This window comes from Quercus lobata, chromosome 6 (assembly GCF_001633185.2).
Source record: "Quercus lobata isolate SW786 chromosome 6, ValleyOak3.0 Primary Assembly, whole genome shotgun sequence".
NCBI lineage: Eukaryota > Viridiplantae > Streptophyta > Magnoliopsida > Fagales > Fagaceae > Quercus > Quercus lobata.
In genome coordinates this window covers 52,692,415-52,715,667 of record NC_044909.1, presented here as the reverse complement: position 1 = coordinate 52,715,667, position 23,253 = coordinate 52,692,415, and the positions used below count along the sequence as shown (strand labels likewise).

Genomic DNA, 23,253 nt, shown 5'->3' with positions numbered 1-23,253 from the left:
TATTTCTGGAGACATTTTTGTTTACCATTTTTTTCTCGTGAGTTTTAATTTTTCTGAAAATAGATACTCCTAATAAATTTCATAAAGTTCCACTAAGTGTCGTAATTCGTAGTAAACTCCTCGCTCTCTCTCTTTGTTTCTTCTCTGCTTACATTTGGCGCAGCCTTTCAAACACACAAACAGAGAGAGAGAACCCGAACCCGTGGACCCAAAATGGCCCGAAGATCCGTACCCGTTCTAAAACAACTCCTCTCGAACTCACCGATCCTCAACCAGACCCGATCCGTGACCTACATGCCCCGACCCGGCGACGGAGCTCCGCGCGCCGTGACGTTGATCCCGGGCGACGGGATCGGACCTCTGGTGACCGGCGCGGTGGAGCAGGTGATGGAGGCGATGCACGCGCCGATCTACTTCGAGCGCTACGACGTGCACGGCGACATGAAGAGAGTCCCCGAGGAAGTCATGGACTCGATCAGGAAGAACAAGGTGTGCTTGAAAGGAGGACTAGCTACTCCGATGGGCGGTGGAGTCAACTCGCTGAACATGCAGCTGAGAAAGGAGCTCGATCTCTACGCTTCGCTCGTCAATTGCTTCAACCTACCTGGACTCCCCACGCGCCACGAGAACGTCGATATCGTTGTTATTAGGGAAAACACTGAGGGCGAGTACTCAGGGCTCGAACACGAGGTCGTTCCTGGCGTTGTTGAAAGCCTTAAGGTATTTTCGTTTAATGCTTTTTAGCTCTCTAGGTTTTGATTGTTTGAATTCGATTCGTAATAGTTCTTATTGGTTTAATTTTGACTGTGTTGAGCTTAGTTGAGAGCTATTTCATTTTCAAGTATAGGTTTTAATGATAGAAACTTTGTGTCACTTTCAGATTGTTACAGTTTTGTAGAGGAGTGTAAATCTTATTTTTATTGATTTTAATTTTTTATGAATGAGATTGATTTTATTTATTTATTATTACTATTTATGAATGTGATAAAAATAAATAAATAAAAAATTAAGCCTACCTAATAGTTTGATTTGAAATTTTGACTTTTTTAACTATAGGACAATAAGCCTTGTGACACAAAACTTCCAATTAGTATAAGAACAAAACATGTTTTCAATATTCTTGTCATGACATAGCCTAAATTGGTACATAATAAAAGTGGTGTCAGTCGTAAATTCAGATAAAAGTGATGTTGTTCTAATCATAATAGTCTACAATAGTAGTTGTGAAAAATGTCGTGTCCCAACTCCTGAGAAAATTGTTGTTAGTGGTGCGCCCACGTGAAAAGATGTTGCACTTATTACAACTTGTCACCTCAAGAAGTTGTGAAAAAAGTTGTCCCTGCCTCCCTGGCATTGCTCTATTTTTAAATAGTTGGGAGTTTTGTTTGTGCCTCATGCTAATTTTTTTGCTAGGTGATAACGAAGTTCTGTTCAGAGAGAATTGCTCAGTATGCGTTTGAGTATGCTTACTTGAACAATAGAAAGAAAGTGACTGCTGTGCACAAAGCAAACATTATGAAGCTTGCTGATGGTCTATTCTTAGAATCTTGTCGAGAGGTTGCCACAAAATATCCCGGGATCCAGTACAATGAGATTATTGTGGACAACTGCTGCATGCAACTTGTTTCAAAGCCTGAGCAATTTGATGTCATGGTATGTGAAACCACTACATTCACATAATACTAGATGGGGCTTGCTTGGATGCCCTCTTCATATTTTTATAAATATTTATAGAATAGTGCGCAATACGTCTATGCTTGTTTGCTGTATATGTCTATTGGCATTCGTTAATTGTAAACCTGCTGTAAGAAGCCCATGTCCTTGGCTAAATCTTATTGGTGTAGAATTTCTTGTTTATTGTGTATGTTTAATTGGTGATATGTGATCAAGGTAATTATGGAAGAGAAATTAACTGAAAATTAAAGCTGGTGGAAAAGATAGGGATGTACTGTTATGTGTAGGGATATGCTGGTGTGATGTATCACTTTTCTACTCAGGTCTTCTGGTTCCCTCTAAAACAGAGCATCTTTTGAGCCATCAAGGAAGCCATAAGATTGTGAGTTGTGAAGTTGTTTTCGGGGGGTTAGATCATGAAATCTATTAATGTTTTCGAAATAGCTATTGTGTTACATGGTGTTTATAGAGGGGGATAAGAACTCTAGGTGTTTTTTAAATTGTTTTCAAATGAGAAGAATTAATGCAACAGGAGTGTAAGTACTGAATTGATTATGGTTTTCTTCCGCTCTGCAAATGTTGTCTGATTATCTTGACACTTTTTAGTTGTTCTCTTTTTTTTTATCAACGAGCAAAAAGGATTCTGTAGGTGATGCAGGTTGGTTTAAATTTTGCAGGTGACACCCAATCTTTATGGTAATCTAGTAGCAAATACAGCAGCTGGTATTGCTGGTGGCACAGGAGTCATGCCAGGAGGTAAGCCCGTGTATATTTTAAAAATTCCAGAGCACATATTCTTATATGTTGCCTTCTGTTCAATTAAATTGGGGGTAAGGCTGCCTACAAACCACGTCAAGTTAATTTTTTTTCCTGTGTGTTTGAGAGAGAGAGAGAGAGAGAGAGAGAGAGAGAGAGAGGAGAGAGAGAGAGAGCTTATCTCCATCAAATTAAGATTGGAGAGGAGAGCAGTAACAGTCAATTCATAAGTTTCTGGTGCATAGTTGGCTCCATCAATAGGTTCATTCGTTATATAAAAATGTAATGTGCCAGTACCTGCACATTGTAGGCAGTAACTGCTTTCAAAGGTGTAGATTATGTATAGACTGTTTTCTTAATACATGTATAGGCTGTATAGCCTGTTCATCAAAAAAAGTATAGGCTGTATAGCCCTTGGCATTTGTTTTAGATACTTATACATGGAAATTATCATTTACTCACGAGACAGAAAAAGAAACAAACAGAAACAAAAGATGATATTGGAGTTTCTCTCCTCCCTCCCTCCCTTTCTCTAAACCGAAGGTTTATTTTGAAAAATATTGTTCCTTCAGCAATTGCTCAAAAACATATGATAATGCTTACCAAACTGTACTTGGAAGCTCTTCCAGCTCAACTTGTATTTGGAAAAAACCAAAACCCTAGTTTGACCCTTAGAGCCACCTACACTCTGTAAAATTTTCTAAAGCTTGTTTAGTAGACAGCGAGTGGAGCAAATGAACCCTCTTAAAGATAAGGGCAAATACTATTCAAGTTTGTTAGTCAAGTAAAGCATGAGCATATTTATGCAATATGTACTTATTTCTTGTAGGCCTACTAAAATGTAAAGGAAAAAAAGGATTCTGGCTGATTATCTTCTTTTTTAAACTCTAGTTATGTCAAATTCTTTGTTCGTTTGTTTGTGCATTAAAAGAGATGAATTTTGTCATCCTGTTCTTTTCAGAGTTCTTTTAATTGGTAAGTTAATAAACACGCCAAATGGATCTTGAGGTAATGACCTCATCCTCTATCCCATTATTGTTGGAGGAGAAAGTGCGATTTATATCAGTGTGGTTATAAGAGTGAAACCCTATACCAAGAAGCATTCGACCAATCAGTCCACACATGCAGAAAAACAAATATTACATCACGTGTTCCAATATTATTTTGCTGCATGCCTACTTGTGATTGACCAATTATGGATACTGTTGCAGGCAATGTTGGGGCTGATCATGCTATTTTTGAGCAAGGCGCTTCGGCAGGAAACGTGGGCAATGACAAACTACTGGAGCAAAAGAAAGCAAACCCAGTGGCCCTGCTTCTTTCTTCTGCCATGATGCTGAGACATCTCCAGTTCCCTTCATTTGCTGATCGATTAGAAAATGCTGTAGAACAAGTAATTAAAGAGGGCAAGTACCGAACAAGAGACCTTGGTGGACAGAGCACAACCCAGGAGGTTGTTGATGCAGTCCTAGCTGCCTTGGACTGATTGAGAACATACTCGTGTCCACCTCTGCCTTGGACTGACTGAGAATATACTTGTTACCACCGCTGCTAAACAGTTTTTGCGATTTAGCAGGGAATTCTTACCTGCGTGTATTCTTTATTTCTCATCTTCATAAATATTTTAGATTCATTTTCTTCTTAATCACTATTAAAATGATTTTTTGGGTCTAAATAATAGCAATTTTAGCATGAAAAATGGTGTTTTTTGGAGGGGAAGATAATCAGAATGTGATCATATACTTCAATTCTCTGATGTGATGAACTCAGGTGTATTCTAATTTTTATATATCAGGGCCAAGTATGGTATCTGGGAAAAGTTGACTGGAGAAATGGTTCTATTACATTTACTAATCTTATTCATGACACATCTGCTAAATTTATTGTATGAATCACTATATAGAGAATGTAAAAAGCAGCTGTGTGTTCTAATTGTATTTACGTGGTGTTTGGTTTGTGAGGTCCAAATTCTTTCCAGTCCAGTTGTATAAGAAGGGGATGCCTGAGAATGTAGTGACGTCTTTGTTTGATTTATTGAGAATCTGATACTATTCTCAAGTACAGGAGATGTTTATTTTTAGTTTATTCTTGAAAATCTCGAATGAATTAGTTATTTCTCTATAATTATTGATGTGCAGTCGGAGTGAGGGCTGTTTGATGCGGGTAATATTATCATTTTGTCAAAAATGAAACTTCAACAGGAGAATGTAGATACGGATACTTTTGTTTTGATGGAAATGGATATTTTTCCAATAATGAGGTCTTCTCATCTGGACGCTACTGTGCTATTCGAAGGGACAGCTTTCTTTGCATTCAACTTTGAATGTGTGGCACCAAGAGCATTGTAGCTCAACTGGTACCTTTTGGTCCAGGTTCAAATCCTAATAATTGGAGCATCTTCAAGTGGAAGTGGCCTTATGACAATCTAAGCTCAACTGGTACCTTTTGGTCCAGGTTCAAATCCTAATAATTGGAGCATCTTCAAGTGGAAGTGGCCTTATGACAATCTAAAAAACAGAAGAGCCTCCTTGCCTGATATGTAAGTTTTCTGATCCCTAAAATAGAGCCTAAGGGCTCATTTGACATGCAAGATAGGATTGGTTAGATTGAATAGAATATAATTGGACTCTTAATTGATTGGATTGCGCATAAACAAGGGACATGAAGGCAAAGTTTCCAGTTGAAAAATGAAAGTTTGAGGACATACCATGAAATTGGAATGATGCAGAAGTTCAGCCTAGGCTAGGGGGGAATATCCAAACGATCGATTGTTTTAATTAGTATTCTGACTTAAAATCAAGCCGTTGAGTGCAAGATAAACAAAGATGATTGTTATAAATCACGAATACATGCAAAGATCTACTCTAGTACTTTTCACATTACATTACAAGGCCACAGGCGCTGCCTGCTCTGCAGAAGCCACTACAAAGAAAGCAAAATGGTTCTAATTATATAAACAACCAACTTGATTCCAAAGGAAAGAACATCAATTACCCATTAATGATATCAACCCAAGATGCCATCATAAACTAACTTTGTACAGGAGGCAATAACGAGATAGACAGAAAGACTAACTATTCTATGGCATAAACCTTAACTGCAATTCTAGGCTCGAAGTACATATTGGTATCCTTTGACTTTGAGTAGGCTCAATTCCTTGAGGCAAAAAATAATCATTTTTCCAATCAAAGAGAACACACGAGAATCCATAGCTAACCCCAAAATTTTGGCGCTAAAAGGCTTTGTGGTTGTTGGTGTTGAGAATACATGAGGAATGGTTGATGCATTTATCAATACAAAGTTAAAGGCTAATTGCAGTCATTTAAAATTAATTCGACAATGCTTCATATTGGGGCTCCCTGGAAGACTCTTTTCACCATAATTTGAATACCTCATGGCTTTCAGCAAGCCACCACCCATAATTGAAGTTGGTCGTTTTTGTTTATTCTCTGCCTGAAGGTCTGCATAGGTTTTCCTCCGCCGCTCATTGTGACCAGCCAACTTTTCCCGACAACTCTTTTTGGTATCATCGAATTGTGAAATTTCATGAAACCTGGACCACATTCAAACCCCAATCATATACTTAACTGTAGGGGGAAAAAAGAAAAGAAAAAAGCAACAACAACAAAGCCTTAATCCCAAATTTTCAGGGTCAGCTATGGATCCTCGATAAATTAGTTAGGATTTGCCACATAAATTCGTTTATTCCATTCTATTCTGATCTAAAGTCATGCTCTCTAAGGGAAAATCAAAAGGCAAATGTTTCTATTATTCTGACACATGAAGGAAAGATTGAACTTATAATCCAGCTTCTTTAAGTGATTTGAATTTCACAAAAACGCTGAGACATGGATAGCAGAAATACTAAGGTACTTAACCAAGGAAACAAACTGAAAAACAAAAATTAACACTACTACTGGAATCTACATGACAACCGGTTAGATTAACATCGGCTTATAATACTATTATTTCTATTTGTTGAACACAACCAACCTATTCGCACCCTCAGCCAAGATTAAAAGGAAAAAAAAAGCAGTAGTACAGATTCTTGAGTTGCAGATCAAGCTGTCATAAATGATCTTGAAACATATAAGATGCCTTTTGGTACTTCCTTTTTTTTGTCACAGAAATTGAAAGTATGGTACAAATTCTTCAAAATGTTCTTGTTAAGATAAAAGGTTACACAACTTTGATGCTTAATTGTTCAAATGAAGGACTCAGGCTGTTGCGCTGCAACTGCTGACAACTTTTATTAAAATAAAAATTACTTGTTATCTGAAAGTAACATTTTTTTTAATGGTTTTAGAAGAAAATCAATTGTTATCTTCATTCTTAAGGCTCACATTAATTTTCATAACCGGAGCAAGGTTTCAGTTTAAGCATGAATTAGAGTAATAGTTACAGTGAAATCCCAAAACTTGTTCAAATTAATCAGGTCTGGTAATTTAACACTATCTGTAACACAAGGTAAATAGCTCAGCAAAAGACACCAACAATTCATGACTTGCTTAAACTAAAAACTCAAACCCCACGACTAAAATTGCAAGTTTGTGATTAACTAGCAAGCAGATCAATTCACTTATTATTAAATCTTTAGACTGAGCTATCACATTGTCATCCTTTTAATGCCTCAATGTAACTAAAAAATCACAAACCAGAAAAGGTCAATAAAACTAAATAATCAAACACATAACATTCAAAAAAAAAAAAGAAGAAAAAAAGGAGCACCCAATTCACTACAATTAGCAATTCAACAAAAAAGAAAGAAAAATAACATATACCCATTTGACATTTGCATTACAAAAACACATTAACCATGCTCTTCTTAATTTCTAAGTGCAAACTTTGAAATAAATTTAATATAATAATATAACAACATATACTTACTTGCTACACTGTTGGCAAAACCTCTGGCGAATCCCAGTGACTAAAACGACAGCAGCCTTGGCGTGACGCTCACAAACCTTGTGACGCTTGTGGTACGTCTTGGCCATTTTCAAGTCCACACCACACTCATCAGCTTGGCAACGTAATGAGCCAATGCCATCACTACCACCAATAATATTACCATAACAAGCACTAGTACTAGTGTTACTACTACTACTACTACTACTACTATCACTACTATAACTCATTAAGGGTACCAATGAGCTCATTCTCTGCCTAGCTGAGACTACCCTTATCATCACTTTCTTCCTAGTGTACTCTACTTCTTCTTCACCATCTTCGTAAGGGTCAGAACATTCTTGTTCTTGTTCTTGTTCTTTCTTGAACGGTCTTTTGGCCATTGAGAGGTTACGAAGTGCCACAGGAAGAGAGTGTTTTGGGGTCTTTACGGAGAAAGAAATTTCTGGGAAAGTTGGGAACTTTGGGGATGAGAACAAAGAGAAGAGACAAAGGAAACCGCAGACAGAAGAGAGAGAGGAGAGGAATGATGTTAAAGCAATAGGGAGCTTGAGATCGAGGCCCACCCCACGGGACTCTTTTCAAGGACAGTGTGAGCTGAAAGTAGGGGTTTTTAGTATCAACTTTATCACCAATAAAATAAAGAAAACGAAAATACATAAATTTAATAATTATTATTTATATTTATACTGTTTTGAAATTATTTGGGGATTTAATTTTTCTTTTTAAAATTATGTTTTGAAAATAATATTTTTAATTGTTGAAATTGCATTTCTAAAATACAATTTCAAAGAAAATGCTATATTCCCTATGAACTTCAAAATAGCACCAAATTAAATAATTAAATTAAAACTAGACTATTTTATAAATTTTGCTTAAACCACCACCAACACCACCACCAAAAAAAAAAAAAAAAAAAAAAAAAAAACTTTAATTTCTTGTTGTTCTCCCAAAACGCTATCACCATTCAAGTTGGAAAACTAATAAGTCACTTTCTTCCATCCCCCAATCCTATTGCTTTGACTTCAAAAAAAGAAAAAAAAAACCTTTGTTTCTTTGAAAACAAATATTAAAAAATCACATTTTCTTGTGTTTAGCATTGCAGAAAATAACAAAAATACTACAAATATTAAATAAATTACACAAATAAACTTCACACCATAAAAAAAACTCTCTCCTATGATAAAGGATGAAAAGTTACCCAAAAAAAATTCAAACGAGTTAGTCTAGTGATTTTGAGACCTTATGTGATTCATGAGGTCCTTTTTTTGTTGATAAGCTATGATATTTCATAGATGAAACTAGATAATTAAAGAAAGGCAATCCACCTTACATGCCATCTGCAAGGTAGATGATAGTCTACTATTATTTAAACATAAAGCTTGTAAAGAAACTAAAGCCAACTTAGCCGTGTGTTAGGAGCTTTGTAGGTTGCTGATGATGGCATGAGGAAGTGGAGTGCTTGGACAACGTCAGGCCAGTCACATGGCTCAATGTTTTCTCAAGACACCAATGGCTCCTCATGCCTATCTAATGAAGCTCCTAAGTGCTCTTTGAGGGGGACAAGCCCAGTCCCCCTGCTGGGATCAGTTTGATGAGCATGATGAGGGGCAGCATGTGGAGGCACCTTGCTCCACATGATGCCCCAAGGCCATGGCAGAGGAGGGCCATGGTGGGCAGCAACGGTTTATTGATGATGGGCAGCAGCAGGTGGTGCTGACCTTACGTGGTAGTGCATGGCATGATGGCTTGATTATTGGTTGCTTCGTATGTGGGCTTGGTGGCTTGTGTGCAAGGCAGTGCTGGGCTGCTGATGTTGATGATATGTTGTGCAAGACATTGGGCTGGTTGGTGCTGGCTGAATGTATGGACTGATGTGAGTGGGCTAATGGCAGTTACTTAGTGTGCTGCTGATGGACATGATATGTGGGCTGTGATGCTGATAGGAAAGGCTTGGGTAGAGGGCCAAGGCTTCTAAAACGTGATGGACATCACGTGTGGGCTGCTGGAACATGGGCAGAAGACCCATGATGAGATGCTGAGTATTGGGCTGGCATGTGCTGTGTGTGCAGCAGTAGTTGGTGGCAGTTACCAACATTTCCTAGCATTGTGGGTGCTTCAGACATGCAGTGCAAAGGCTGGAAATGTGTAAGGCAGGAAACGTGTAAGGCAGACCCAGATAGCAGCAGTGAAGGTGTCCTAAGTCAGACTACATGTGGCAGCAAGTCCAGGAAAAGGGGCAGTTACTTGGTAGTAACTGCCATGGCAGTTTATTCTGTATATTATCCTAGGCTGTTGGGATTGTCAACAGCAGAGAGTGTATTGTTTTGCTTTGAGAAATTCGTGTGGATTCTCAGGCTTCCTTTGTACTTGATATTGAGTAATGAAGGTTGGGGTTGGTGCCCTGTAAATACTGTGTGTGCTGTGTGTGTGTGCATTCTCTTGATAATTCTGTTCATAGCGTTCCTACAGTGCGTGTGTGTGGTGTGTTGGCTGAGACTAAGTCAGTGGGCTTAGTGCCATCACAGGCAGTAAATTTGAAAGAAAAATTTGACCCTGTGACAATTGGTATCAGAGCCAGGTTTGTCCCAAGTTGCAATGTCTTCAGACACGAAGCCAAGGTTGACAGTTGTGGAGAACATACTAGGAGTTCCTGCGGATGGGGAACAACTCTCTGTGTGTGACAGGCTGGGGGCTGTCTCTGCAGAAACCGCTGTAGTGAGGAATGATCTTACAGAACAGAGAGAATTGGTGTTGAATCGTGTTGAAGAGTTGGCTGCTGCAATGGACGCCCAGAACCAGGCAGCAAGAGAGACTCAACGTGAACTTGAAGCAGAAATTGCTCTGTTGAAGAGAGCAATGAGTGGCCTGCCTAGGGAGGGGGAAGTGACCACCAAAGTAAAGGTCCCTGAACCAAAGCCCTTTAATGGTGCTAGGAATGCCAAGGATTTGGAGAATTTCCTGTGGGATATGGAGCAGTACTTCAAGGCTGCCAGGGTGCCTAGCCAATAGATGGTTACAATTACTAGTATGTATCTTTCAGGGGATGCCAAGTTATGGTGGAGAACCCGTGTGGAAGATGATGCAGATGCTGGTAGAGGGAAAATTGACTCGTGGGAAGCCTTAAAGAAGGAATTGAAGGATCAATTCTTGCCTACCAACATTGCCTGGGTTGCAAGAGATGCTTTGAAGAAATTGAGACAGACTGGTACAGTGAGAAAGTATGTCAAGACGTTCAGTTCTTTGATTCTGGATATCAAGAACATGTCTGAGGAGGACAAACTGTTCAATTTCATTTCTGGCTTGCAGCCTTGGGCACAGATGGAATTAAAGAGGCAGGCAGTGCGTGATCTGCCTACTGCTATGTCTGCTGCAGATGCCTTAGTGGCCTATAAGTTTAGCAAGCCTAGTGGGGATGAGGAGAAACGAAAGTCCAAGGATAAAGGCAAAGACAAGCAGAAGAAGGATGGCAAGAAGAAAGATAAGCAAAATAAAACGTGGGGTAACAAGAACAAGGGGGAGAGTTCTACCTCTCAACCAAGCAAAGAACAGCCTAAGCTTAATGCTGGTTGCTTCATTTGCAATGGCCCTCATCGTGCAAGAGACTGTCCAAAGCGTGAGAAGCTTAATGCCATAGTTGCTGAAGATGGTAGTGGGCTGTCTGATGAAGAAGTTCCAAGCAAAATGAACCCTTTGCAATTACTGAATGCATTGAGTGCAGGAGGTAATTCTAGGGGTTTGTCTTATGTTCAAGTGGAGATGAACGAGAATGGGGCTGAGGGTATGCTTTATTCTGGTGCTACCCACAACTTTGTTGCTGATCAAATGGTCCAAAGACTTGGTCTTAAAGTGAGCAAGAGCCCAAGTAAGATCAAGGTTGTAAACTTAGAAGCAAAACCTGTGTTGGGAATTGCTTATGGAGTGAAGTTTAAGGTGGGCGAGTGGACAGGAAAGGTGAATTTCCTAGTCATGGAATTGGATGACTTTGACGTTATTCTGGGTGACGAATTTTTAGTGGCTGCAAAGGCTGCCTTGCTGCCTTTCATTGGAGTTTTGTTGATCCTTGATGAGAAGCAACCATGCTATGTTCCTGTGAGGCGTGGGGTAGGAAATAGCAAGACGAGCAAGGGGAAAGGACCTATGGTTTCAGCCATGCAGGTTGAGCATGGGCTGAAGAAGGGTGAGATGACTTACTTGGCTGCATTGATTGAGATGAAGCAGGACAAGTATGTTGAAGTTCCAGATGCTGTGGCTGGATTGTTGGGGGAGTTTTTCGATGTGATGCCCCCAGAACTACCTAAGACCCTTCCACTAAGGCGTGCTGTTGATCATAGAATCGAATTGGTTCCTGGATCAAAGCCTCCTTCGAAGGCTCCTTACAGAATGTCCCCAATGGAGTTGGCTGAAATGAGGAAGTAGTTGACAGAACTGCTTGATGTAGGCTACATTCAGCCCTCCAAGGCTCCTTATGGTGCCCCTGTGCTGTTGCAGAAGAAGCATGATGGCTCATTGCGGATGTGTGTGGATTATAGAGCCTTGAACAAAGTGATTGTGAAGAATAAGTATCCAGTTCCTTTGATTCAAGACCTCTTTGACAGATTGAGCAAAGCTGTGTACTTCACAAAGCTGGACTTGAGATCAGGATATTGGCAAGTGAGGATTGCCGAAGGGGATGAGCCTAAGACTACTTGTGTGGCCCGGTATGGTTCTTATGAGTTTTTAGTTATGCCTTTTGGTTTAACGAATGCCCCTACTACATTTTGTAATTTGATGAATGATGTCTTTTATGAGTATGTGGATCGCTTTGTTGTGGTTTATTTGGATGACATAGTGATTTATAGTGAATCCTTGGAGGATCACTTGGAACACCTTAGGAAGGTGCTATCCAAATTGAGGGAACATCAGTTGTTGTTAAGAAAGAGAAGTGTGAGTTTGCCTAGCAAGAGATTATGTTTCTGGGGCATAGAATCAGCAAAGGCATGGTGATGATGGATGAGGGGAAGGTGCAAGCTATCCTTGATTGGCCTTCACCAAGCAAAGTGACGGAATTGAGATCTTTCCTTGGTTTGGCTAATTACTATAGAAAGTTCATTCAAGGATATTCCAAGAAGGTTGCTCCTCTCACAGATTTGTTGAAGAAGGACAAGAAATGGGTGTGGACAGATGCATGTCAAGAAGCATTTGACAAGTTGAAGGTTGCTGTATCTAGTGAACCTGTGCTGCGTTTGCTAGACTTTGGGTTACCCTTTGAAGTCCATACTGATGCTTCTGACAAAGCAATTGGTGGTGTTCTAGTGCAAGAAAAGCATCCTGTTGCATACGAGAGCAGGAAGTTAAATGAGGCAGAACAGAAGTGTTCGGCCCATGAAAAGGAGATGATTGCAGTGATCCATTGTCTGTTGGCATGGCGTGTGTATCTGCTAGGACCAAAGTTTGTGGTGAAAACAGACAATGTGGCTAATACCTTCTTTAACACACAAAAGAAGTTGTCACCAAAGCAAGCTAGGTGGCAAGAGTTATTGCAAGAATATGATTTTGTGTGGGAGTACAAACCAGGCAAGCACAATGAAGTAGCTGATGCACTTAGTCGTAAACAAGTGCAAGAGTATGTGGCTGCCTTGACTAGAGTGGAGTCAGATTTTGTGGATAGGATCAGGGAGAGTGTTAAGCTTGATGCTACCTATCAAAAGCTGGTGCAGGATGTGACTGCAGGCCTTGTGAGGCGTTATTGGCTGGAAGATGGGTTGCTATATGCCAAGGGTGGCAAGCTGTTTGTACCAAGTGGAAAGATTCGAAGGGAGTTGCTGAAAGAAACTCATGATCCACAGTGGGCAGGACATCCGGGTAAGGATAGGATGTATGCCTTATTGTCCCGTTCTTATTTTTGGCCTAAAATGGAGTTAGATATTGAGTTGTATGTGAAAACCTGTCTAGTTTGTCAACAAGACAAAGGTTTAACTCAAAAGGAAGCAGGTTTGCTACAACCTCTTCCCATACCAAAAAGTCCATGGGTTTCGATTTCAATGGATTTTATTACTGGTTTGCCAAAAGCTAAGGGGATGGGTTCAGTGTTTGTGGTGGTTGATAAATTCTCAAAGTATGCTGTTTTTATGGCTGCACCAAGTACATGTACAGCAGAGGTGGCTGCTGATTTGTTCTATAAGAATGTGGTGAAATACTTTGGGTTACCTGAAGATATTGTAAGTGATCGAGACTCTAGGTTTACTGGTCGATTTTGGACTGTTCTGTTTGGTTTGATGGGTTCAGAATTGAAGTTTTCTACTGCAAATCACCCACAAACAGATGGGCAAATAGAAAGGATTAATGCTGTGTTGGAGGATTATTTGAGGCATTATGTGACTGCCAGCCAGAGGAATTAGCTAGACTTGTTGGATTCTGCACAGTTTGCTTATAATCTGCACAAGTCTTCATCAACAGGGATGAGTCCCTTTGAGTCGGCTATGGGGCAGCAACCTCTCACACCTCACGAAATTGCTAAGCAGCGATCAGGGGGTAGATGTCCTGCAGCATACAGATTTGCTGTAAACAAGCAAGAGCTGATGCAGGAGGCACAAGACAGCTTATTGAAAGCACAAAGAAGAATGAAGAAGTATGCTGATAAAGGAAGAAGATCTCTTGAGTTCCAAGTGGGGGACAAAGTGCTGTTGAAATTGACACCACAGATTTGGAGGAAATTTCGAATTGAGCAATTTCACAGAGGTTTAATCCCGAAATATAATGGTCCATTTGAAATAGTAAAAAGAGTTGGTGCTGTGGCTTACAAGTTAAAGCTGCCAGAAAGGTTGCAGATTCACCCAACAATCCATGTTAGCTTCTTGAAGCCTTATCATGGTGATGCAAAAGAGCCTGCCAGGAATGAGGCAAGGCGTGCCCCGCCTACTGTCATGATTCAGTTTGACAAAGAAGTGGACAGAATCCTTGATAAGAAGGTGACAGGTTATCGAAAGGGAGGGAATATGATAACCTATTACTTAGTGAAGTGGAAAGGGGTGGCTGAATCAGAGGCAAGTTGGGAGAAGGCATCAACATTGTGGCAGTTTGAGAAAGAGGTGAAGGCATTTGAGGATACCCTCCCGACGAGGACGTCGGCTTCTTCTGGTGGGGGTGGTTTGTTAGGATCTTTGTAGGTTGCTGATGATGGCATGAGGAAGTGGAGTGCTTGGACAACATCAGGCCAGTCACATGGCTCAATATTTTCTTAAGACACCAATGGCTCCTCATGCCTATCTAATGAAGCTCCTAAGTGCTCTTTGAGGGGGACAAGCCTAGTCCCCCTGCTGGGATTAGTTTGATGAGCATGATGAGGGGCAGCATGTGGAGGCATCTTGCTCCACATGATACCCCAAGGTCATAGCAGAGGAGGGCCATGGTGGGCAGCAACGGTTTGTTGATGATGGGCAGCAGCAGGTGGTGCTGACCCTACGTGGTAGTGCATGGCATGATGGCTTGGTTATTGGTTGCTTCTTATGTGGGCTTGGTGGCTTGTGTGCAAGGCAGTGCTGGTCTGCTGGTGTTGATGATATACTGTGCAAGACATTGGGCTGGTTGGTGCTGGCTGAATGTATGGATTGATGTGAGTGGGCTGATGGCAGTTACTTAGTGTGCTGCTGATAGACATGATATGTGGGCTGTGATGCTGATAGGAAAGGCTTGGGTAGAGGGCCAAGGCTTCTAAAACGTGATGGGCATCACGTGTGGGCTGCTGGAACATGGGCAGAAGACCCATGATGAGATGCTGAGTATTGGGCTGGCATGTGCTGTGTGTGCAACAGCAGTTGGTGGCAGTTACCAACGTTTCCTAGCATTGTGGGTGCTTCAGACATGTAGTGCAAATGTTGGAAACGTGTAAGGCAGACCCAGATGGCAGCAGTGAAGGTGTCCTAAGTCAGACTACATGTGGCAGCAAGTCCAGGAAAAGGGGCAGTTACTTGGTAGTAACTGCCATGGCAGTTTATTCTGTATATTATCCTAGGCTGTTGGGGTTGTCAATAGCAGAGAGTGTATTGTTTTACTTTGAGAAATTCGTGTGAATTCTCAGGCTTCCTTTGTACTTGATATTGAGTAATGAAGGTTGGGGTTGGTGCCCTGTAAATACTGTGTGTGCTGTGTGTGTGTGCATTCTCTTGATAATTCTGTTCATAGCGTTCCTACAGTGCGTGTGTGTGGTGTGTTGGCTGAGACTAAGTCAGTGGGCTTAGTGCCATCACAGGCAGTAAATTTGAAAGAAAAATTTGACCCTGTGACACCGTGGGATGTGCAAAGTTGTTACAAATTCTCTTGACCAAAAAAAAAAAAAAAAAAACAACTAGTAAAAGACTCAACAAGACCAACAATGTTACCTATTAAAGTCTAGATAGACCAATTTGCTACTAATGGGCTAGGAGTAAAGGTATTGAAACATCTTGGAATCATCTAATGTGATTCATGAGGTCTTTATTCAACTTTCATAGCTAACATTTTGGAAGCATCTAATGTGGTTCATGAGGTCTTTATTCAACTTTAATAGCTAATATCTTGGAATCATCCTAATGAATATAGTTTAGGAGTGTAACAAATTAAACGATGTAGTTTCAAAATAACAAATTAATCATTTAACCCATATTAAACCCTCAATCGATATCAACAAATTAAATCTCAGTCCATTTAAGTAAAACAACTTTTGCATTTGTAGTTTAATATGGACTAACAATTTAATTTGCTATCCTTCCAAACATCCTTGTTTAATTTGTTACTTCAAATAGTTTAATATATTACAGTCTTTGAAAGTAAAGATAGAAATATGTTACAATTTTAAATTATTTAGAGTTTATTTCATATTGTACTATGTTCACACCTATATGGACAATTTTCAATCGTTAATTTGTTCGCAACCCTAGAATACATACAGAGATAAATTCAATTAAAGTTTTTTTTTTTTTAGAAAAACAATAAAGGTAATATTGGTGATAATTTCCAAATGAAAGTGGGGGGTTTCATGAATTCAATATGTCATCTCAAATGTTGTAAAAAAAATAAAATTGTAATATATATATATATATATATATATATAAATTTGTTTTTTTCAAAAGACGTTGTGATTAAATCACGAGGAAAAGACGTGACATCGGATACAGTACACTTGTCCGTGCCTCACAGCCGGCAGTGAATACTCCAAAATTTTGGACGGTCATAATGAATGGGCCTGCCTAACTCATATATAACATTAATAAAACAAAATGATATATGCTGTTCAGATTAGAATAGATTTTGACTCTCAAAAAAAAGAAAGATTAGAATAGATTTATTGTTTACTATCTATGCTTTGATTCCACTATTTGGGCCCCTTTTTTGTAACTGGATCCGGCCCATTTTCTCATCTCTCTCTCTCCACGTCTACTCTTCAAAGTTGAGAGTGGATAATGGATATGGTAACATTGGTAAGGTACTTTAATTTATCTCTTTTCAATAAAATCATTTATTTTAAGAAGAAAAAATTAACTAGTAATTAAGTTTATCCTCTCTAAACCTAATGGACATCAATTTAATCAAACTAAACTGATTGATTGAACAGTCCAGCTAAGAAATAGGGATCTCATCAAATGATAAGTGTTTTTAAGTCCAAAATCTAACATCATGCTTGCAACAAATGGAACCAGCTACTCACTAGTGACTAGACTTTCCATCGAGGCCCTCTCTTTCCCACCATTTTGTTCTTCTTTGGGATTCTTATAATCTTGTTATTTGTCAATGTGATCAGTTAAGATGTCATTGTTCGATGATTGTGTTGAATTGCAATTCGTGAGGTTTGGCTTACCTAAGAAATCCTTGTTCGGTGGGGTTGATCAATGTTATGACCATGGGTTGCGTGGCTTTTTTTTTTTTTTTTTGATAATTCAATAGTTGGGATATGAAAATTTGAATAATGAATATTTTTGTACAAAACACCAAAAAATATCAACTAGTTCTAATGACTTAAATATCTTTTCATTAATTGGTATTTATATTCTGTTCCTTATAGGGGATTGGCTTTTTCTCAAATTAAAGCCACTGTTGCATTCTCACTTTTGAGTGTGTGTTGGTCTTTCAGCCGCGAGTTTGTGGTCGAGGCCTACAGAGTGACTGTAACAATCAATCAATCTTTTAAAAATACTTGGGAGTGTAAGTCCGATGTCATTTCCATTTTCCACTTACGAAGAAGACAAAACTTAAGTGATATTACTAATGGACTATTGAAGTACACCGTTTTAGGCCTTCTCTTCTTATCCGGTGGCCCTAGCAATCAATTAATACAGAGCACATTGGTCATTACTGTACTTTATCACATAGATCCTCAATTAGTAGGAGGAAGTGCGCCGTGTTACATCTTGATGCTTACTCCCTTTCACAAGTTGGTGAGTTTTCTTGTCTTGTGGCCCTAGCAAGATTTTAGTTTAGGGGGGAAGGTTATGATTGAAAACAAAATTAATCTAAAAAAATTAGTTTGTATTAATAAAAATAAATAAATGAATAAATAAAGATAATCAATTCATATTAAATAAAAATTAATTGAAGAGATTAATCAATGTATTTATCTATAATTCAAGAAATTAATCAATGTATTCAAAATAAACTGTGAGATTAACTCAATATAAAAGTGTCAAAACTATAACAATATATTTAAAATGTTTGTATAATGACTCATTGGGGCATCGGCTATAGACCTACTGCTTTAAGCTGAAGTGGTGAGAAATTTTAAACTTGGTTTAGTAGAAGATTATTTTAACTAAAAAATTACTTAATTAAGAAATGAAGTGATATGAGAAAAAAAAGTTTTGATTGGCTTAAAAAACACCCTGTTTTTGGACTAAGAATCAAACAGAGCATAGCTCCTAACATGAAAGGCAATTTCCCCCTCCCTTTAAAACAATAGGTAGATGATAAATTAATTGACCTTTTTAACATGTAGGCCAATTTAAAAGCCAAGTTACCAAACGAAAAAGGTTAATTGACTATTTTGTGAGTTTACCTGATCAAGTCCAATGATTGAAATAAATAGTTAAAACGCTTAATAGTAATAAACGTCAAGTACAACAAAACACAAGTTCATCTACAAATATAACTAGAAAGTAGTTAATACAACCAACAGATATTTGGAAGTACGCCCTGGCCATAGTTGTACTTTATCACATAGATCCTCAATCAGTAGGAGGAAGTACACCCTGTTACAGGTGTATGCTTCCTCCCTCTAACAAGCTATTGGGTCCCACCAGCTGTGAGAGGAGAAAAACATATACCTGCAACAAGGTGTATTTTCTCCAATCAGTAGAGTAGCAACAATTTTAATAAGGCTTTTATTGTTGTGTTTATTTAAGACATATATTAGTAAATAATTTTAAGAAATTTTTTATAAGAAAATAAAAAAAAATGATATTTAGTTAGCTTTTTCATAAAAAATTGCTTAAAATAGATGGTTAATACGTGCTCTAAAAATATACATTAATCAGACCTAAATACTCAATAATTAGACTTCTTATTCAATGGTCCACTGGTCCTAGCAGATAATTAGTACAGAACATATAGCTGTACCTTATCCTTAGAATGTCTCTCTTGTAGTTATCCTTATGAGCAAGGCAGCTTTAGGCATTTTGGGACTTAAGGGAAAAATTAAAATGAGATATTTTATATATTTAAATATTACTTAAATAATTTTTTTATTTAAAATATATTCTTCTTGTTTTTTTAGATGCAAAATAAATTATTAAAATTTTGCATTCAATTTCCTTTAACATATTTTTTAATAGATAATATTGTTAATCCACTTAATTTTTATTGTGATATTATCGATCATAGATATGATTTTATTTTATTTTTTGGTTGCAAAATCAATTGTAACAGGTATTTTATCAATCTATTATATTACTATAAATTTATTTATTTAATTATATATTTATTTCATTTTTCATTTTTCACATAACTTAATTTATTTTTCAAAAAATTAAAAGGACAAAGGATTTTGCTTGAACCCCAAAAAATATTTTTTAATATGATGAAACGTGTGGTCTGTGGAGGAGTTGGACCTAAGACTTCAAGCTGGGGGCCCAAAGTTTAAGAAGAAAAAAAATCCAAATAGGTAAATAAACAAATATAACCATTAATTTTTTTCTTTTTTTGGGTACCCATCTTCCATAGATAGGAAGACCCAAGGCAGACTAGACACATCACTCATCAGTATTAAAGAAACAAATAAAAACAATATAAACTCTACAGCAAACAAACTTAGGAAAATATCTCAAATTCTCAAAAGGACCTAAAGGAAGCAATAAACTAACAAATCAATGCACAACTACTAAATAAAATTCAGTTAAAGCAAATTCAAAGAAAGATAAAAAAAAAATAATAATAAAATAAAATTTCTTTCACCAATGTGTACTAAAAAAAATGAGGTTTGAGCTCTTTTTTTTTTGGTGGGGGATTTTTATGTTTTATTCTCTCTTGTTAAGAGAGAGAGAGATTGATTGATTGATTTCAGCTTCTGGGTTAAGAGAAAATTAATCTTCCTTAAAAAAAATTATATTATGGGTATTGTGGGGCCCAATAATTTATGGGCCAGGCCCACTTGCTCACGGGGAGTTTAAAGGCCCAAACCGAAAAAGGTTATGGCCCGGAGATGCAGCCGAGGACAGTTTAATCCTCGGCAGACCCAAAGCCCCATTGAGAAGAGGGGTAAAAAAGAGATATAGGAACAAATTTGTAAGGATATCTAAAATATCTTGGGAAAGTTATCTTTACTACCCTTCCCAGATAAGACTCTGCACCTAACAGAGCCGTATTCTTCAGCTTTATCAACCATCCCCAACAATTCTGGGATTGGACTGATGGGACAAATATCAGTCTTGTAAAGGTTGACCCTACACGTGGACGAAGGACAGCGAACGCGGGCTAGTATAAAAATAAAAGTAAGTGAATCTGGAAGGGGGGCTCCCATCCGACCTCCAGGAAAAAAGACTCCATGGGGGAAAACGCCTTAACAACACATGCACATCACAGAAAAAAAAAACCCACCGTTGGGTAACCGGGGTAAGACCTGAATGATCCTCGGATCAAGTCCGAGGAGTCCAACCCCATAGGATGTGACGCTGTAGGGCTTAAATGTTCAAACCCAACTCCTTTTTCTACAGGAATTCCTCTAAAATCAAGACCGGAATATCGCCCCGTGACCAAAGGCAAGCTTTTCAAGCCCACTCTCTACAAATCATATTGTGAGGGATCTTCCATGTGCGAGCCCAACATCATTATTGGGCCGCCAAAGAACCGTGTCCTTACAGGTATAATTTATTACTCCTAAATTGGGACTTCTTTCCCCATTTTTTTTTCTTTGTCATTTTTGTTTCCTAGTTTTTTCATTTTTGGTTCTAGTAGGAGATATGATTTATTCATTTTTACAGAAATAAATTTTTTTTTAGTAAGAGATTTGGGGTTCAATATTTGCCTACACCAAAAACTGATTTGTGTCTTGATTTGATGATAAGATAAAAAATTATCATCAAGAGTAAACACCATAAATTGAAATTCTCTCAAAAATATAATTTATTTTATTTTATTTCTGAGAACCAAAAAACTAACTTAATTTCTTAAAATTTGGGACATTTCCCATTTTGAGGGTCTTCGCGGTTGCCTTACTTGCCTAAGGCAACAATTGCCCTGCTCATGAGAATTAATAAAAATCTATTACTCATTTATTGTTAAAAATATGATGTGTATATCATTGTCTTCGTTGAATAACGGTACCAGCTGTGGGTCCAAAAGTCACTGGCTGTGAGTGTGATATATGGAATAGGTAAGAGCATCCACAGCAGTGAAGCTAAAAATTTAGCTTTTTAGCTCCACCAAAAGTTACTTTATCTATTATATTTACACACCTGATGCAACAGTGGATCTATTTTAGCTATCAACACAATAAAATAATATAAATATCACAGTAAAATAATATATCCCTATAATAAAATAATATATCACACTACCTAAAAAAACAACCCAGCACCAACCACAACCATCTCTACCATCAGCCACAACCACAACCATAACCACACCCACAACCACCACTACCACCACCACCAGACACAACCAAACCCACAAACAAAATAAAAAATCAAACCACCATCATAGTCACCAATCCACCACCACAGCCACCAAATCCACAGGAAAAAAAAATCAAACACCGTACCACCAAACCATAGCCACAACAACCACCATCGCCACCACCACAACCATCAAACCCATAGGAAAAAAAAAAAATCAAACACTGTACCACCAAACCATAGCCATAACAACCACCATTGCTACCACCACAGCCATCAAATCTACAGAAGAAAAAAAAATCAAACATCATTCCACCACCACAACCACAACCACAACCAAAATCCACAAACCCACTGTCAAAATCATCCACCACCACCACAGCCACCAAACCCATATGAAAATACATTAAAAAAAAAAAAAAAAAACTCAATCACAGCAAAGAGAGAGGCACGGACTAGGCGATGGGGCTTGGGGTGGGTCGGCGAGCTGAGAGAAAGAGGCACGGACTGGGCGATGGGGCTTGGGGAGATCGACGTGCTGGGTCGGCGATAGGGCTTGGGGTGGGTCGGTGAGTTGGGTCGGCGTAACATATCGGCGATAAGGGAGCTGGCCGGCGAGCTGAGGGATGAGGGAGATGAGGGAGCTGGCCGTCGAGCTAAAGAGAAAAAAAAATTGAGGAAGAAAGAAGAGAGAAGAGAAGCTGGCCGGTGAGAGTGACTGAGAGAGAGAGAAGGAAATGTTATTTAATGAGAGAAAGAGAGAGAAGTGCAATAAATTTTTTTGTTTTTATTTTTACCTTTGAGCTATAGTGCACATCTAAAGATAGATGTGCACGGTAGCTGAGAAGCTAAATCTTTTAGATTTAGCTCCACTGCTGCATCATGATTTTTTGTGATTGTGAGCTAAAAAATATCATTATACCTATATAGTACCACTGCTATGAATGCTAAGGAAAGCTTTTTAACAAAAAAAAATAAAAAACAAGGAAAGGTTATTGTATCTCATATAAATCAAGAGCCAATTTCTTGTCGTACCACTGAGGAAATGTCACATCATCCTACAGTGCAAACTAGTAATAAGGTTGGACGTCACCGTTAACAATGACTTATGGGCATCACCTCTTTTTTTTTTTTTTTTTTTTTTTTATATATATATATAAATAAATTTTTTTTATTATCTATTCCTTTTCATTGTTTTATAACATTGAATTTGTGAATAAACAGAGAGGGAGAAGACTGAATAATTTCACAGGCGAGAGGGAGAAGGCTTGGCTATCATCTATATATATCCCACTAAATAGTTAAAAAGTTTTTTTTTTTTTTTTTTTTTTTTTTTTTTTTTTTTTTTTAAGAATAATTACAAGGAAGACATATAAGTAAATTGAGCGATTTTAATTATTTATCTATAACTCCACTAGGACCACTACTAAATTGAGCAATTTTAAGGAGAAAGTAAGGTTGTAATCAAAACTAATCTTGTCTTCTAAAAATTTAAAAAAAAAATCTTTTTTTTTTATAATATATTTTAACTTTCTATCTTTTGATTTAATCTTGTTAACTTTTTCCTCTCACTTAAAAAATATATCTGTCTTCCATGAAAACCAATCTAATCTGAGGCAAGGCAACCCACTCCTATCAATTTTTTTTTTTTTTTTTTTTTTTTTTTTTTAAATTTGAATCCAATGCAATAATCTTGGCATTATCATTTTGACGTGAGAGGAAAAAGTTAACAAGATTAAAAAAAAAAAAAAAAATTCAAATTCAAAGGGTAGAAAGTTAAAATATATATATATATATATATATATTTTAAATTCCAAGAGTTTAGATTAAAAAGTCAATTTAAACCCTTTTAAAAATGCAG

At 37.9% G+C, this 23,253-nt stretch overlaps 2 protein-coding genes across 3 annotated transcripts; one reads left to right on the top strand and one right to left on the bottom strand.

Annotated features, from left to right (window-relative positions):
• On the top strand, positions 1-4,458 carry LOC115950810 (isocitrate dehydrogenase [NAD] regulatory subunit 3, mitochondrial). Of its 2 annotated transcripts, none has more exons than XM_031068062.1 (4): positions 1-720; positions 1,426-1,653; positions 2,352-2,430; positions 3,642-4,458. In XM_031068062.1, the coding sequence occupies exons 1-4, from the start codon at positions 214-216 to the stop codon at positions 3,914-3,916; spliced, it is 1,089 nt and encodes a 362-aa protein (XP_030923922.1). In that variant the 5' UTR covers positions 1-213; the 3' UTR covers positions 3,917-4,458. The 2 variants fall into 2 exon arrangements, with proteins under 2 accessions (XP_030923922.1, XP_030923921.1); XM_031068061.1 differs by having other exon boundaries at positions 4-720; positions 1,414-1,653; positions 3,642-4,455.
• Positions 4,459-5,242: 784 nt separating this feature from the next.
• Positions 5,243-7,884, bottom strand: LOC115949587 (squamosa promoter-binding protein 2-like). The gene is made up of 2 exons (XM_031066868.1): positions 7,318-7,884; positions 5,243-5,983 (listed from the first exon to the last, which is right to left on the bottom strand). The coding sequence occupies exons 1-2, from the start codon at positions 7,716-7,718 to the stop codon at positions 5,749-5,751; spliced, it is 636 nt and encodes a 211-aa protein (XP_030922728.1). The 5' UTR covers positions 7,719-7,884; the 3' UTR covers positions 5,243-5,748.
• Positions 7,885-23,253: the final 15,369 nt, after the last annotated feature.

Excerpts from the sequence above, each read along its gene's own strand:
- LOC115950810 (XM_031068061.1), top strand. The coding sequence starts at position 214 with ATGGCCCGAAGATCCGTACCCGTTCTAAAACAACTCCTCTCGAACTCA. Across the intron at positions 1,654-2,351 it reads CTGAGCAATTTGATGTCATG|GTGACACCCAATCTTTATGG; the intron begins GTATGTGAAACC and ends TAAATTTTGCAG. Across the intron at positions 2,431-3,641 it reads CACAGGAGTCATGCCAGGAG|GCAATGTTGGGGCTGATCAT; the intron begins GTAAGCCCGTGT and ends ATACTGTTGCAG.
- LOC115949587 (XM_031066868.1), bottom strand. The coding sequence starts at position 7,718 with ATGGCCAAAAGACCGTTCAAGAAAGAACAAGAACAAGAACAAGAATGT. Across the intron at positions 5,984-7,317 it reads TTTTGCCAACAGTGTAGCAA|GTTTCATGAAATTTCACAAT; the intron begins GTAAGTATATGT and ends AATGTGGTCCAG.